Source organism: Eurosta solidaginis, chromosome 1 (genome assembly GCF_040869045.1).
Source record: "Eurosta solidaginis isolate ZX-2024a chromosome 1, ASM4086904v1, whole genome shotgun sequence".
NCBI classification, from domain to species: domain Eukaryota; kingdom Metazoa; phylum Arthropoda; class Insecta; order Diptera; family Tephritidae; genus Eurosta; species Eurosta solidaginis.
In genome coordinates this window covers 75810859-75829729 of record NC_090319.1, presented here as the reverse complement: position 1 = coordinate 75829729, position 18871 = coordinate 75810859, and the positions used below count along the sequence as shown (strand labels likewise).

Genomic DNA, 18871 nt, shown 5'->3' with positions numbered 1-18871 from the left:
GGATGATGCTCGTTGTGTGACAATTGTTAACTGTACATCGTTGATAAGATCCAATAAACACTTGACAACAGTTATTTTACCAAAGGTCAACAATTCGTCATCATGCTTTGGTTCAACCGCACGGTGCGCCCGCACTGAGTTTGAATGATAATTTTGATTAATAAATATGTCTACAGGGAATCAATCGATCATCTGAGGTACGAGGGTTGCTATTTATATTTTGAGCCTTTCCAACACTAATTGTTTGCCGGCGCCATCTGACGTTTTCAATTGAAAGTTTGACGTTTTTAAGCATAACCTTCTTCAGAAAACTTTGACATTTGAGCACAACTTGTGTAGTTTACAGTAACTTAAAAATTGTATCTCAGCGAAAAAATGGAATTAACTGAAAATTTTCGTGTGATAATTTTTTACGACTTTCGACGTGGATTATCAAGACAGGAGTGCTTTGAACAACTTACTTCCACTTTTGGTGATGAAGCCCCATCCTTTGCCACTGCGAAACGCTGGTATAACGAATTCCATCGTGGCCGCCGTTCGCTCAGGGACGAAAGTCGTGAATATGTTTCAGACACTGGTCTACCTTAAAGATTAGTGAGGACAGCAGTATTATAAGATAACTATCGTAATCCAAGAAATTCATTGTTTTGCTTAAAAGATGTGTTGTCCTCCACGAGATTTGATGTACTACGTGCATGATTAAAATTTAATTCATTAAACTAAGAATGCTTTTCTTATTAAACTCCCATTTCTCTCCAATTTTTCTCCCATGATCTCGCTTTCCTTACCCCGTTAACCTGTATCACCTCACTTCCATAGTCTAGAAACATTCATGACATTCCCTTTGAGTCTATGAGTTTTACGGACCCTTGAGTTCAATATAACCCAATCGTCGTTTCAAGTTTAGAAGGATTACAAGGGTCTGGATGGACAAACCTACATAGGAAAGCGGCCGAGTAACTTCTAATATCGTTACTAATGCAATATATCAAAATCAGCTTTCATAAAACGACGAAAGTAAACTTTATCTTTTGCACGATATCTGCCAAAGCTACTATGACTCAGGCTTCATAGCATACCACTATTCCTACCTCAGGTTTTTTTCTTGTTGTTGTTGTTGTAGCGATAAGGCTACTCCCCGAAGGCTTGGGAGAGTGTTATCGATGTGATGGTCCTTTGCCCGATACAGATCCGGTACGCTATGGTAACACAGCTACCGAAGGTACTAGCCCGACCATCTCGGGAACGATTTATATGGCCACAATTAAACACTCAGGCCATCCCTCCCTCTCCACCCCCAAGTTCCATGAAGGTAGAAGAATCCGCTGACGAAATTTCAGCTTTTGAAGAAGACCTGGCAGTCACGTACTCTTTAACGCATTGGTTATTTAAACGGAAAATACATTTTTGTTCGTCCAAACCTTGTTGTGCTCTTAAACTATTATTCAAGTATTTTGCGCTCTAAACATGAGGGATCACCATATCTCGGCTGAAGTTCCAAAACTATTTTGCTATGGTCAGAATTTGTTTGAAAAACACTCTACGAGGGTTGCTATTTATATTTTGACCTTAATAATGAAAAGACATTAATTTATTATCGAAAATGGCTTTATTCTTTTTCGAAGTATTCTCGATGATAATCAATACACTTTTGCATACGTTCAAACCAACTTTTGTAGCACTTTTCCACTCCGATTGAGGTATCTCCAAAACATGCTTTTTGAATGCATCAACGGCTTCTTCACACACAATTTATTCGTGATTTGCGGAAATAAAAAGAAGTCATGTGGCGCCAAATCATGGCTGTACGGTGGGTGACTCATTAAATCGACGTTTTGGCCAGTCAAATAGACGGTTGTTTCAGCCGATGTGTGAGAGCTGGCATTGTCATGATGAAGAATGATCCTTCGTTGCCGCTTCTTTTTTGTTATTTCACCAAGCACTACTGGCAAACAAATGGTCGTGTACCATTCGGAATTCACCGTTCTTCGTTGCTCTAATGGCACGGTAGCCACATGTCCAGTTATTCCGAAGACACAGGCGATCATATTCTTCGAAGTGCTTCGCGCACGAATCACTTTTGACGGATTTGGCTCATCTTGGAAGACCCATACAGTGGATTGCTGTTTTGTTTCGGGCTCATACGCATAGATCCAAGATTCGTCACCTATGTAGATGTTATACACAACTTTTGATGCACCGCGATTGTATTTCTTGAGCATTTCTTTGTACCAATTGACACGAGCATCTTTTTGAGCTTTTGTCAAATTATGCGGAATCCAACGCGAACGAATTTTTTTCACAGCTAAATGTTCATGCAATATCTTATTGATGCTCGTCATACTAATGCCCAGGGATGCCTCAATCTCCGGATAAGTCATATGACGATCTTGCAATATAAGTTCGCGCACAGCGTCAATGTTTTGTTGCACAACAACTGATTTTGACGACCTTCACGACTTTCGTCCCTGAGCGAACGACGGCCACGATGGAATTCGTTATACCAGCGTTTCGCAGTGGCAAAGAATGGGGCTTCATCACCAAAAGTGGAAGTAAGTTGTTCAAAGCACTCCTGTCTTGATAATCCACGTCGAAAGTCGTAAAAAATTATCGCACGAAAATGTTCACGAGTTAATTCAATTTTTTGCTGAGATACAATTTTTAAGTTACTGTAAACAACACAAGTTGTGCTCAAATGTCAAAGTTTTCTGAAGAAGGTTATGCTTAAAAATGTCAAACTTCTAATTGAAAACGTCAGATGGCTCCGGCAAACAATTAGTGTTGGAAAGGCTCAAAATATAAATAGCAACCCTCGTACCTCAGATGATCGATTGATTACCTGTAGACATATTTATTAATCAAAATTATCATTCAAACTCAGTGCGGGCGCACCGTGCGGTTGAGCCAAACATGATGACGAATTGTTGACCTTTGGTAAAATAACTGTTGTCAAGTGTTTATTGGATCTTATCAACTATGTACAGTTAACAATTGTCACACAACGTGCAAAAAACACTAAATTCGGAAAATAAAGGTAAATCAAATAAACAAGACGTTACCACATATTTAACTGATAACTTTATTATTCGCAATCAGAATACGAAAAAGTGTTTGTCATTTTCGTAACAGTTTAGAAGAACGTTGTTACCAGCTTCAAGTAAAGGTGTAAGAGGGTATATCAAAAGGTGGTGCGAAATGTGTGGGGATTCCGGGCATGGGATGAGAATTCACAAAAGGATTAACTGAGCTGGTGTGAGCCATTAGTGCAAGATTGGTGCATCAATCAAACAGATATTTTTTGCATTGCTAGATTTTGTAATTATGATCATGAAGCTGGCTCTTTATTTGTCTAGGTAGACCCCAAAAGTATCTTTCTCTTTTCATCAAGTACTTTTGGTGATTTAAACAAAAAAATAAATATTTGACGCGAGGTTTAGACCGAGTTTCTCTTCCAATTTGCGTCGTGCTCCTTTTAACTTTCAAACGAAAAAAAACGGAAGTTAAGCCACATACATACAGGCGCAGTAATGAACCTGTGGGTTTAGAAATGTGACGACTCGAGTTCGAATCTCACTCATTGAATTTTACGATTTTAATTATCTTACAAATTGGCGGGATAGGTGTCTTCTCTGTTTTATGTCGACTCTGAACGGCACCTGCAAGGCATAAGAATTTTCACTGAGACGCTTTCCATGCCAGAAATATTGTTTGCCAAATCATCGGGCGAACCCGATTAGAAAATTTTTTTTCTAATTGAAAATACTTTTTCAAAATTTTATGTGTTACTTTGCCCGGGAGTTAAACCCACGACACTCGGTGTGGTAGGCGGAGCACATTACCACCACACCACGGCGGCCGCCGACTGGACCAATTTCGTTGAAATTTTGTGGGTGTGTCAAGGGAATTTGAGAATTTACAATTTGGTCCGTTTTCTTTCTTATCTTTCCGGGAAGTGACCCAGGCGCGGACATGTTACATAACATTTAATTTATGGTGCGATTTGCTTGAAAATCGATAGAAAGGTACTTCTTTGGCCAAGTTAATATTCGACAAAGTTTTCATTCCGTAAAGCGGACCAGGGGCCGATCTATACCATAAAATCCTATATGTGGTGGGATTTGTTTTAAATTTGGTACGAAAGTACCTCCACGGCTGGATCATTAGTTGAGAAACTTTTATTTCCGGAAAGTTGACCAAAGATCGAAATATTCCAAAGAATCTAATTTATGGTGTGTTTAGCTTAAAATTTGTTACAGGGATGCCCCTTCGGCCAAGTTATTATTTGAGAAACGTTTTTCTCCGGGAAGCGAACCAGTGACCGATCTAGGCGAAAAATCCTATTCTTGGAGCGATTTCCTTGAAATTTTGTACAGAGATTCCTCGACAAGCTTAATGTTTGGGACCCTTTCTTTCCGGGAAGTGGGCCAGGATTGTGAGATTTGTTTGAAGTTTATTATTTAGGCAGCCTTTCAAATCGGTTAATCTTCTTTTATATAAAAGTGTATACAGTCTTAATTGCGTTAGCTTCGTAAATTTTCTTAGATGCAAATACAAAATCAGTTGGTAACTTTACTAACTCAAGATCGGATGGACCAATTTTAAAAATCGCAGCTGCGGTTTCTTCGAAAACGGTGCCACTATATAGTGGCCGTTACATAACGGTATAGTACGTTGTCAAAAATGTTGCAATGTAAAAGAAACTAAAAAATCATGCAAAAATGCAAGATAAAATTGTGCGCGGATCGTCTGCCGTAAGAGTCTTAGTTTCCAACAAAGCGGTGCCTTCCAACAGAATTCGGATTCTATAACACCGCTGATTAGCTTTTCGCCTAGGTTAATACTTGGGATACTTTTTTAAGAGTCATCTGACAATTTCGTTTCATAAATTGTCAATTTCGTCCATTTCTTTACAGGTTACAGCGATTTAAGTTAGGCAACTTTTCTTATTTTTGAAAACATGCATTCAAAAAAATTTCTTGTGTTAATTTATCATTGCTTTTTGATAGGAAAACTGCCATGCAAGCCCAGCAATGGCTTGAAAAGTGTTATGGGGACTCTACTCCGCCAAAATCAAACATTTGGTATTGATATTGTGACCAATATTAGCATCACTAAGTGATACATCACTAACGTTATTAGATAAAGGCACAACACAATAAAGCAAGCTGCCACTCCTGTGTACGTAAACAAATCAATCATTTTTTACTCACATACATACAAAGCAACGAGAGATACGCACAAACACATGGCATCACACACATGTCATCAGCCGAAATAGTACTCACATATACACACGCATATGGTTACAAACTAAAAGTATACCATGAAGTTCGAGAAATTACTAGACTTAGTAGAAATATGCGAATGAAGCAACGGAGAGGATAAAAGCAGCGCAAGCGGAGTAGTCAGGAATCAGTTTCGATTTAAGCACGCTATTTCGAAGTGAAGTTTAATTGTGAAGTACTCTCAAAGTAGTTTAATAAAGACCATTTTGTAATACAGAATATGGGAGTGTTGTTGTAGCAGTGTCTTGTTGTGTAGTTGTTGGAGTGTCTTATTCAACAGTTTAGCGATACGAACGTTAGCAGAAGGTTGCAAATAAGCTGGAATTTCCCTAAATTCGTTACAATATGTTGATTTTAGACGCGGTCGTATACATACCGATGATGCACCACGCACTGGTCATGCAAATGAGGTAGTTACACCAGATAATATTCAACAAATTCTGAAAATTGCACGAAATGATAGTCAAATGAATTGCTGACATCGTAAAGTTATCAAAAGAACGTATATATGATATTTTACACGAATGCCTCGGTATTAAAAAGCTGCTTTCCAAATGTATGCCGCGTTTGCTATTTCACCAGGACAATGCATCGTGTCACTATTTGTTCGTAGCAATGGAAAAATTGTGTGAATAGAAGTTAAAATTGTTGCCACAACCACCGTATTCTCCAGATTGGCCCCGGGTGACAATAATCTAATCAAAAATCCCAAAACGAGCTTCCTCGAAAAAGATTTGCATCAGATGAAGTAGTGATTGCCGAAACTGGAGCGTATTTTGAGGGCCTTGACAAATCGTACTACAAACAAGTAAAGATCTCTAAGTTCGGGTGTAACCGAACGTTATATACTCAGCGTGAGCTTCAATTGTACATTTCATTTCAGATAAATTACTTTTCTACATAACACGTGGCACCGCCCGTTTAAAAAAAATGTCTCCCCATTTCCTCTTACAATAAAACTTGATAAGTGAAATATCATTGATTCAAAACTATTCTTTGCTAAGTTATAGCTGATTATTTTAGTCTACTACTCCTTTAAATTTGTTTTATATAAAAGTGGGCGTGGTCTTTAACCGATTCCGTCCATTTTTACTAGAAATATTTTCTGCTATAAGGAAAATATGCGTACCCAATTTTGTTACGATCCGTTAATTTTTCTTCGATTTATGGCTTCCGAAACATAGAAAATTGCTTAGTCATAAAAGGGGCGGTGCCACGATCATTTTTATAAATTTGAAGTTTTTCCTATTTATTGTTATAAATTCACTTGGGAAATGAAATACTATTGATATAAAGCTCTTTTTGCAAAGATATAGCTTATTTTATTCGTCCAAGACCATTTTAAAGACCTTTTAAATAAAAGTGGGCGTGGTCCTTAACCGATTTCGTTCATTTTTCTTCAAAGCATTCCTTATAGTAAAGGCCACCATCCTGCCGAATTTTGTTACGATAGGTTTAACGATTTTTGATTTATGATTAATATTTGTAAAATAGATTTTATCACAAGTTTTCTTTTTATCAAGAGTCTCAATATAAGTCCATATGTCAATTTTCAACATTGAAGTTGTACTAAATAATTAGGTTTTTTGTGTTTTCCAAAATGTCATATATATAAAAAGTGGGCGTGGTTATCATCCGATTTCGCTCATTTTCAATACCAATCTATTCTGGGTCCAGATAAGCTCGTGTACCAAATTTGGTGAAGATATTTCAATATTTAATCAAGTTATCGTGTTAACGGACAGACGGACGGACGGAAGGACGGACATGGCTCAATCAAATTTTTTTCGACGCTAATGATTTTGATATATGGAAGTCTATATCTATCACGATTCCTTTATACCTGTACAACCAACCGTTATCCAATCAAAGTTAATATACTCTGTGTGCAAAGCACGCTGAATATGAAAAATATATTGAAATGTTAGAGAAGCGTTGGACAGATTGTATCACTCTCAAAAGAGATGTATAAAGTCGATTTGTAACAAAACAATGTTGTTTTTTATTTAGTTCAAAGACTTTTCTTTTTCCTTTTTTCCTTTTTTCCTTTTTTCCTTTTTTCCCCTTTTCAAAAGGGAAGCGAGACGCCTTTTCAGCTAGCAACCAGGAATAACGCCCGAAAATTTTACCAAAAAATACGGCGACAGCTATTCACCGCACAGAGATGACGAACCCGATCCCGCAATCGATGATGATGGAATATATGTCCCCCGCCCGATTATGACGAAGTTAGAATAGCAATAAGCAGATTGAAAAACAACAAGGCCGTGGGCGCTGATGGATTGCCTGCGGAGCTATTCAAGTACGGCGGCGAGGAGTTGGTAAGGCGCATGCAGCAGCTTCTTCGCAAAATATGGGCGGACGAGTGCATGCCTGACGATTGGAATCTAAGTGTTCTTTGCCCAGTCCACAAGAAGGGGGATACTGCAAAATGCACCAACTATCGTGGAATCAGCCTTCTTAATATTGCATATAAGGTCCTTTCAAGTGTATTGTGCGAAAGATTGAAGCCCACCGTGAACCGGCTGATTGGAGCTTATTAGTGCGGCTTCAGACCTGGTAAATCTACCATCGACCAGATTTTCACAATGCGCCAAATCTTGGAAAAACCCGTGAAAAGAGAATCGACACACATCACCTCTTCGTCGACTTTAAAGCCGCCTTCGACAGCACGAAAAGGAGCTGCACATGCCGCTATGTCTGAATTTGGTTTCCCCGCAAAACTTATACGGCTGTGAAAAATGACGTTGAGCAACACCATCAGCTCAGTCAGAATTGTGAAGGACCTCTCCGATCCGTTTGAAACTAAACGAGGTTTCAGACAGGGTGACCCCCTATCGTGCGATTTCTTTAATTTGATGCTGGAGAAAATTATACTAGCTGCAGAATTTAAACGCACTGGATCAATATTCTATAAAAGCGTGCAATTACTGGCATATGCTGATGACATTGATATCATCGGCCTAAACACCCGCGCTGTTAGTTCTGCTTACTCCAAACTGGAAAAAGAAGCGGTAAAGATGGGTTTGATGGTGAATGGGGATAAAACGAAGTACCTGCTGTGATCGAGCAAAGAGTCAGCGCATACGCGCCTTGGCAACCACGCTACTGTTGGCAGCCATAATTTCGAAATATTAGCCGTGTTTTTTAACACGCGTATATCCGTTTACGCTTAAACTTTATATTGACTGCTAAGAGACAAACTATAAATACACCTCTGAAATTGCTGCGCATAAATTTTGTCCTACTAAATTTCAATACGCATTATACTCAGATGTAACTGAAATATGTGTCTTTGTTTCACCCTGTACACTAATTCTATGTATTATATGTGTGTCCACAATTCATCGCAACTGATTCAGCTATATGTTATACCCTATGGCCATCAGAGCGTTGCGTCTCCGCTTTTCGGTACACCCTGTTGCTGTAGCTAGTTGTTTTACCACAGCCGCTAGATGGGTCTCCTAAGCATTATCTAAGCGAAGATAGGCGTTTTTTAACACGCGCAAACGAAACGTATACGCGCGTGTTAAAAAACACGGCTAGTAAAAGACTTCGTTTATTCGGGCAACAGCATCAACACTAGCAACAACATCAGCACTAAAATCCAGCGAAGAATCACTCTTGCCAATAAATGCTACTTTGGACTAGGTAGACAATTGAAAAGTAAAGTCCTCTCTCGGCGATCGAAAATCATACTCTACAAGTCACTTATCGTACCCGTCCTGCTATATGGGGCAGAAGCATGGACCATGACAACAGCAGATGAAGCGGCTTTGGGAGTGTTCGAGAGAGAAGTCCTTCGAACGCGTCCTCCTACGCGTTGGCGATGGCGAGTACCGAAGAAGATTTAATGATGAGCTGTGCGAGCTATACGCAGACATCAACATAGTCCAGCGAATTAAAACGCAGCGGCTGCGTTGGCTAGGCCATGTTATGCGAATGAATGATGCTCCGGCCAAGAAAGTGTTTCTATCGGAACCCGCCTATGGAAGCAGAAGTAGAGGGCGGTGGAAACGATTTAAACTCCCTTGGTTTGACCAATTGGCGCCGGTTGGCGGAGCGAATGAGCGACTGGCGCGCCTTGTTGGACGGTCATAACCATTTAGACGGTTAAGCGACAATTAAGTAAGTAAGTAAAGACTTTTCTACCCACGTGCTACCTATCGGAAAGTACCTATGCACTTACAAGTGCTTTAGATGTAATGAAATCTCGTATGAGTTAACTGATGCAATGAAGAAGATAACTACACACCTGCAAAGTTGACGGGAAGGTTTTTAATTTTCGTTGTCGTCAACACATTGATATTTACTTAATGAGTAAGATAATGATGAGAGAACTTTGAGTAACGCAATTCATGCTAGGGAAGTTAGTAAAAACGAGCAGGGAACGCTTTCCGGAGGAACGTGCTGATAAGATAATAAGTAAGAGCGACATCGACTAGGAGGTAAGAGAAGTTGCTGCCTTCCCTATAACAAACAGCTTTGTCTGACCGACTATATTGTGTTAAAAAAAGTCGTACAAAGTGTTGCCGCTTCGCTCCATATACCATAAATATGATAAGTTTTGCGGCAATCTTCAGGATAAAGTTAATTTTTGCACTTAATATAATAATATTTAATACTCTCATATTTATAAATAATGAAAATAGTTTATAAAGCTTTTTAAAATGTATTTCCATACGAATTTCCAATTAAGCGAGAAACAAGTAAGGAAGGCTAAGTTCGGGTGTAACCGAACATTACATACTCAGCTGAGAGCTTTGGAGACAAAATAAGGGAAAATCACCATGTAGGAAAATTAAAATTAAATGAAAAAGGGCGGAGCCACGCCCACTTTAAAATTTTCTTTTATTTTTGTATTTTCTTGCACCATATCATTACTGGAGTCAAATGTTGACATAATTTACTTATATACTGTCAAGATATTCATTTTTTTGTTAAAATTTGACTTTTAAAATATTTTTTTTTTAAAGTGGGCGTGTTCGTCATCCGATTTTGCAAATTTTTATTTAGCACACATATAGTAATAGGAGTAACGTTCATGCCAAATTTCATCATGATATCTTCAACGACTGCCAAATTACAGCTTGCAAAACTTTTAAATTACCTTCTTTTAAAAGAGGGCGGTGCCACACCCATTGTCCAAAATTTTACAAATTTTCTATTCTGCGTCATAAGGTCAACCCATCTACCAAGTTTCATCGCTTTATCCGTTTTTGGTAATGAATTATCGCACTTTTTCGGTTTTTCGAAATTTTCGATATCGAAAAAGTGGGCGTGGTTATAGTCCGTTTTCGTTCATTTTAAATGGCGATCTGAGATGAGTGCCCATGAACTTACATACCAAATTTCATTAAGATACCTCAAAATTTACTCAAGTTATCGTGTTTACGGACAGACGGGCGGACGGACGGACATGGCTAAATAAATTTCTTTTCTTTCTTTTTTCGCCCAGATCATTTTGATATTTAGAAGTCTACATCAATCTCGATTAGTTTATGCCGTTACGGAGTACCGTTATGCGAAAAAAATTAATATACTCTGTGAGCTCTGCTCAGCTAATGAAAAAGTATTAATTTAACATGCTAAGGCCCGGTTTTTCAGTGCAAGCTTACACTCTTTTTAGACGTCGACAATACTTCATTTGAGATACTAAATTGAATTTTCACCGACTCTGCCGGTCTACAACCTTTAGTTAAACCAAAACCCGTCATTATGCTTATCTGATGTTATCTTATCAATATTGTAGCCTCGCTGTTTGCTGCAGCTGAAGTTACCATCAAAGAGAGGGAGAGGGAGGGACTCATATAAAAAGTGCTGCGGCGGCGTCGATCGATCATAAAGAGCAAGAAGACGCGAAAGTATATACAAACAACTACCAGCAACCGGCAAGCAAACGGAATACGCTTAGTCGCCTCAAAAAATAATTGTGTAATAGCGCACATAAATGGCGAATTTAAAGTGAAGAGCTAAGATAAAATAAAACACAAAAAAAGTGAAAACGGAGTTTTGTACGTGTGGTTGTGAAGAAATAGGGCAACAAATTATGTTACTAAATTGTACACACTCGTTTATAATATTCATATTAATATTTATATTAATATTCATAAGTACAATGGTTGTACTTTGCACAAATGCACGTTGGCCGTCGGCTACAAAAGCTCAACTAGACGGCATGAGTCCAAGGGGACTCGAAGGATTTTTCGAAACTCAACGTAGTAAAACACACTTCTCAAAGGCTTGCACACCAAAATTACTAGCTAAACGTGAAGCCATACCACATTCAGCACCTTATATAGTTTCCATTCAATGTATGACACCTGACAATGGACTAGTCCATTATTGTGCTGGCACAATTATTAACGAACATTGGATTTTAACTGCAGCGCATTGCCTCACTTTCGGCGATGTGGTGGAAAATTCACTTATTGTAGCTGGTTGTCATGATGTACGCAGCACAGAGGAAGGTGATTGTGTACAAGTGCGTACCATTGATCGATATGTACGTCACGAGTTATATCTTGGTGGCATTAATCCTTATGATATCGCATTAATTTATACCAAACGACCGTTACAATTTACAAAAGAAGTTCAACCAGCTATACTGCCTGAACAGGATGCAATGCCAGTGGGTAGTGGAACACTTTATGGCTGGGGAAATATTTCAATGACATTAGTACCAAATTATCCACATCGCTTACAAGAAGCTGACATGCCTTTCTTGGATATGGAACTATGTGAACGTGTGTTAGCTGCATCTGGTCTACATTTGCATGTGACGAATTTATGCACCGGCCCTTTGGATGGTGGTGTTAGTATTTGTACTGCCGATTCGGGTGGTCCACTAATGCAACCATGTTTTAATGGTTTCGTGGAAGGTTATACAGTTATTGGTATTGTATCGTGGGGTAAGCAACCTTGTGGACAAAAGAATGCACCATCAGTGTTTGTACGTGTTTCAGCGTTTACAAATTGGATACGTAATATAACAACGAGTATTGCATAAAACACCAATGTGCAAGGAGAGAGAAGGCAGAATGTTGATTAGAAGATATGTGATGATAATGACTGACTGATAAATAAACAAACCAAAAAAACTAATTAATTTGTATGTACTATAATAATCTCAAAAAGTTGTTCAGTTTTATAGTATTAATTTTAGTCTGATAAGAATTCAACTATTTTTATACTCAGCGTGCTTTGCACACAGAGTATATTAGCTTTGATTGGATAACGGTTGGTTGTACAGGTATAAAGGAATCGAGATAGATATAGACTTCCATATATCAAAATCAGCAGTGTCGGAAGAAACTTTGATTGAGCCATGTCCGTCCGTCCGTCCGTTAGCACGACAACTTGAGTAAATATTGAGATATCTTCACCAAATTTGGCACACGAGCTTATCCGGACCCAGAATAGATTGGTATTGAAAATGAGCGAAATCGGAAGATAACCACGCCCACTTTTTATATACATAAAATTTTGAAAAACACAAAAAACTAATTATTTATTAAATAATACACCTAGAATGTTGAAATTTGACGTGTGGACTGATACTGACTCTTGATAAAAATTTGAAAAATTTTTTGTTTATAAATTTGCAAAAAAGGGCTTTATATCAATGGTAGTTCATTTCCCAAGTAGATTTATAACAATAAATAGGAAAAACTTTAAATTTAAAAAAATGGGCGTGGCACCGCCCTTTTTATGACTACGCAATTTTCTATGTTTCCGGAGCCATAACTGGAAGAAAGATTAACATATCGTAATGAAATCGTGTACACATATTTTCAAGTAAAAATGGACGGGATCGGTTAAATACCACGCCCACTTTTATATAAAACAAGTTTAAAAGGGTCGTAGACTAGAATAATAAGCTATAACTTAGCAAAAAATAGTTTTGAATCAATGATATTTCACTTATAAAGTTTTCTTGTAAGAGGAAATGGGGACTTTTTTGAAACGGGCTGTGTCACGTGTTATGTAGAAAATAAATTTATTTGAAATGAAATGTACAATTGAAGCTCACGCTGAGTATATAATGTTCTGTTACACCCGAACTTAGCCTTCCCTACTTGTTTTAGTTTATTAATTTATAGTTGCAGCACGAATGTACTAAATAAATATCTGTGTTTAAAATTGCATAGATATGTAAGTGAAAAACTGCATGTTACATATTCTACAATGAAATAAAAAAAAAAAACTTGATAAAAATTCAAATATAGAAATTAGGGCTGTGAACTGCATCCGGATTTTTCAACTATCCGGATAAACTGGATATTCGAATAACCGGATAGCTAAGCAAAAAATCCGGCTATCCGGATACGTAAACGGAAAATCCGGATATCCATATGTCCGGATACTGGAATATAAAAGTTGAATATCTGCATATAAGAATTGAACGAAGCAAACGTCGAAAAATTATTCACAAAATATGTTTGTAGATTATTAAAAATTAAAAAGTTACAATTTTACAAACAAGTGAAAATAAGAACAGTGCCATTTGTTTATATTGTGAAAAAACGCTGTTAATTGATTTAAATGCTCCACGAATTTATTGTTATTAATGTTAAATAAACATCTATGGTACATCAATTTGTTGATTTCACTATATATCCAAAAATACGGTTATTAACCGGATTTTCATAAATCCGTATATCCGGATAGGTTCACAAACGAATATTAATCGGATATCTATGCCGTCCGGATTTTATCCGTGTCAACGGATATCCGTATGGATATCCGGATATTCGGATAGTCCCAGCCCTAATAGAAATAAAAAAATAATTGGGAAAATTTTAATTAAAAAAAATGTCTTTACGTTCTGTAATAAATCCGAGCTACTATATCCTTAAAACAATAAAGTGTTCAAAGAAAGAATTGGCGTACTGCAGCCATGTCACTTTGAAGGTATACAGAAGCAGTTTACTGAGTTCAAAACACTTTTCTTGTATCAAATGAAAGAGATTGCACGACAGGAGTCGTATTATACGAATTCTTAGGAGGAATTCTCGATAATGTTAAAAGATATGACATTTTTTTAACTTCATTGGTTTGCAAAATAAGAACTTCCCAACTGTTTTGGTTTTGAATGCCTGGAAGAGGTGTTTCCTAATCTGTACGGAGGTGATGTTGTTGTTGCAGCGATAAGGCCACTCCCCGAAGGCCTTGGGAAGTGTTATCAAAGTTGATGGTCGTTTGCCGGTACGTTGCGGTAACAAGCACCATTAAGGTACTAGCTCAACCATCTCGTAAACGATTTGGTATGACCACATGAAACCTGCTAGGCCATCCCGCCCTCCTATACCCTAGATCCATGAGGAACTCGGGGTCGCCAGAACCTCGGCTCTTACGGAAACAGGTTTCGCCACGGGTATGTGAGGTTGACAATTGGGCTGGAGAATCTATATATTGCGCTGGCAACCCCTTGAAAGGGTTGATCTACACAACCCCTTGAATCAATTTGGTATTTTAGACGCCTCTTACGACAGGCATACCTGCCGCGGGTATATTCAAAGCCCCCTAATGTTGTTGCTGTAGCGATAAGGTTACTTCCCCGAAGGTTTTGGGAGGTGTTATCGATCTAATGGTCCTTTGCCGGATACAGATCCGGTACGCTCCGGTAACACAGCACCATTATGGTACTAGCCCGACCATCTCGGGAACGATTGATATGGCCACATTAAGCTTTCAGTTCATCCCTCCCTCCCCACTCCCAAGTTCTATTAGGAAACGGGATTCGCCGCTCGAAGGTGAGGTTGACAATTGGGTTGGAGAAGCTATATATAGCGCTACACAAACTCTTGAACCAAAGGGTTTTCAAAACGGGGTCGCCCTCGGCAGTGGTTTTGAAAAGACTCTGAGTGTATTTCTCAGTGAAAATTCATCAGCCTTGCGGCTGGAGTCTGCATAAAAAGTGGATCCCGTCCCGCCTATTTGTAAGAAAAAATTGAGAACGAGCACGACACAAATTTGAAGAAAAACTCGCCCAAAATCTAGATTTACAAGGCCCCCGGCAATCTGTTCAAGTCTCGGCTTCAATCTTTCGTAAAATACGGTAGATAGAACCTCGTATGCAATTTTAAGTAAACTTTTTACGCGGTTATAAGCGCTGTTTGTGGAATCGCCTTTAATGTGGGTTGAGATGAGCGCATTTAAATGGGGTTGCGGTTAAACTCTTACCTATCCATAATCAACCCCGAAATACCAAATGCATGCCCTGCTTGCAATGTGTCCCCACATGACACGAACCGTCTCTTCAATTGCATTGTGAAATCAACGCACCTAACACTCCTCTCATTATGGTCCACCCCGGTTGAAACAGCAAGTTTCATTGGACTCCCGTTAGAGGACATTGATGACAATTTGTGATTGGTTGCACCTATTGGATGGGGCGAAGCACTGCTACAACAACAACAACAACAACATGAGCGCATATAAATTCCTATCTGGAGGCAGGGATTCGTACCACTAAATTTTGCCTACAAGCTGAAGCATGCTATTTACCAACTCTGACTCTCCGTGCTTGAACAGCTCGGTCGGTAGTCCGTCGTTTCTCAGCGATTTGGGTTATCGACTATAATAACACTAGCAAAGTATTGAGTGCGCCATTCTGCTTGCTATATAGCAATCAGGATAAGAATTCCCTCCATAACTTAAGTACAGGCCATAATCGGAGGAGTTTGCTTCTTCATAAACTGGCACTTATAAAAACTACCAAATAAGTATGTAAATATTATTTATGTATGTATTTGTATGCAGCGTTAGAAAGCCAGAAAGAGCACGATTTTCAAGTTATTATAAAAAAATGAAACACAACCGAATTTAAGAATCTGATGATAACAGTAACTTCATATTAACAGAGGCCCGGGCCAACAAATTAAGTATTTCAAATTTTATTTTCGCCTTTACTACATGCAGATATGACTTCTTAATAGTTGCATAACTCCGTAGTTCAAACGCTTTTAAATTTTTCCTAAAGGTGTATTTAAAGATATCAAAATTTGTGAAAATCGCAGTTGCGAAAAATTATGAAATAGGCAAAAGAAAAGCACCCGGAGCCCGGTTTCACTTCAATTTAAATTTAAAATTTAGAGGTTTGAAAAAATTTTCCACTACCCTTAAACAAATTAGTGGCAATGGAATGTTCAGTGCACTATGTCCAATAACGGTATTGATGGCGATATGTATTGGTAGAATAGTTCTTTGACGCCAAGAGTGTTTTCAAAATAAAAATAAAATTAAAGAAAACAAATAAAGGTGTCTATGTTCGGGTGTAGCCGAACATTATACACTCAGCCTGAGCTTAAATTGTACATTTCATTTCAGATAAATTACTTTTTTACATAACACGTGACACGGCCCGTTTAAAAAAAAAATGACACCCCATTTCCTCTTACAGTAAAATTTGATAAGTGAAATATCATTGATTCAAAACAATTTTTTCCTAAGTTATAGCTTACTATTCTAGTCTACGACCCTTTTAAATTTGTTTTATATCTAATTTGCCGTGGTTTTTACCGGTCCCGTCCATTTTTACTAGAAATATTTTCTGCTATAAGGAAAATATGTGTACACAATTTCATTACGATATGTTAATTTTTCTTCGAGTTATGGCTCCCGAAACATAGAAAATTGCTTAGTCATAAAAGGGGCGGTGCCACACCCATTTTCAAAAATTTAAGTGTTTTCCAATTAATTGTTATAATTCAATTTAGAAAGTAAAATTCTATTGATACAAAACTCTTTCTCGCTAAGATATAGCTTATTATTTTCGTCCACGAGCCTTTTAAAAATCTTTTATATAAAAGTGGACGTGGTCCTTAACCGATTTCGTTAATTTTTCTTGAAAGCATTTATAGTGTTAACAACTTTGTATTCTTTACTTTAATTTTTAAAATAATTTTTAATTGAGTTTTCATGTTAACTTAAAATTTTTGAATAACTTCAAAAAAAGAAAATTCTAATTAGTTTTGAAAATATTTAAACTCAAAAGTAAATAAAATAATATTTCTAAAAATAAATATTTAAATATTTGGTTAACTACCAAATATATTGGCGATCCTACCAATGATCCTACAACTTTAAAACGAACTTTAAAACCAAAATCAACTTGGATCATAGACGAATTTATTTTGCTTTTATGTGATTTCGCAATATATAGTAACGTGATCATAATGCAGTACGCGCTGAAAATTTAACTGAATAAAAAAAATTTAATAAATAGCACTATTGAAATTCTTGTGCATATAATTTAACTATGTTTGTGTTCCCTATACATTTGTGAACAGGAAGCAATGCAACAACATTCTGTGCAAATTTCATATAAAAGTCGCTGTAAATTATATATACGAAACATTAAAACAAAGAATAAGTGTTGAAAATCAAATTAAAAACATAAAAGTACGTATAACAGAAATTTACTAGTAAGCATTCTATGAATTTTATGCAACATAAACAAAATACAAAATAAAATTTGTTTACGATTTGTTAATTAATAAAGAACTCTAAAAACGTGTGTGTAAACAAAATAAAAACATTTACAACGATTGGGTTATGCAAGCCACAACAACAATTTTGCACGCAATACACACAAGAACAGATTAAAAATGAAGACATCACGATGAAAATTAAGAGATTTACAAAGAAAACAACAAAGCCATTGCATATTTTAAAAGCATTACGATATCAAACAATACAGATATTAATTTCAAGAAATTTTTAAACAATCATCAATCAACTACTTATTAATTTTAATATTTTTTTATTAAATTTAATTTTATGTAAGTATAATTTTTATTTTAATATTAAATTTAAAATTTTTCAATTACAATTAAAATTAAAATTTTAAACTTTTTAACTTTCAAATTTATTTTAAGATTATTTTTATATTTAAACAATTTTAATATAAATTATTTAAATTTACTTATTTTTTATATAAAATTAAATATTTTATTTAAATTGTTAACTCCCTTTCCAAAAAAAAAAAAAAAATCTTAAATATTTCCTAATTTTCAAATTTTTCATTTAATTTTTTTTTTTTTTCATATGGTTCTACGTTCACCAAATACGAACCCGTAAGTTTACAAATTCGGAAAATCAAAACAACAATTATACAAATAACACAATGACTCACAATACAACTCAAAATTCTAACATTAATACAACACAAAACAACATCTCTAATATAACACAAGATACTTCAACACAAGATAACTTTACAAATTTTTCTTCTACTAAATCTATTAAATTACCACAATTTTGGCAAGATTCTCCTGATGCCTGGTTTTTACTTGTTGAAGGACAATTTGAAATTAATAATATCACTGATGATAATTTAAAATTTCAAAATGTTCTAATTACTCTTCAACGAGATACTATTTCTAAAATTTTAGATGTTATTAACCCTCCTCCTCTTTTTAATAAATATGATACAATCAAAAAAATTATATGTGAAAGATTTTTCTCAAAAACTGAACTTGATGATCGTTCACCATCTGAATTATTCAGATTTATGAAATCACTTATAGGTTCTGACTCCATAGTTAGCCAAGAATTACTCTTTAAATTGTGGATTCGTAAAT

At 36.6% G+C, this 18871-nt stretch overlaps 2 protein-coding genes across 3 annotated transcripts in view; one reads left to right on the top strand and one right to left on the bottom strand.

Moving 5' to 3' along the window:
* The window catches only part of eIF1A (eukaryotic translation initiation factor 1A), a 90753-nt gene that overhangs the window by 17440 nt on the left and 54442 nt on the right, over nt 1-18871 (bottom strand). The gene's annotated exons all lie outside the window — the stretch shown is intronic.
* Nucleotides 11149-14163, top strand: LOC137245281 (lectizyme). Its single transcript, XM_067775711.1, has one exon. It carries the CDS (start codon nt 11335-11337, stop codon nt 12292-12294), a length of 960 nt encoding a protein of 319 aa, XP_067631812.1. The 5' UTR covers nt 11149-11334; the 3' UTR covers nt 12295-14163.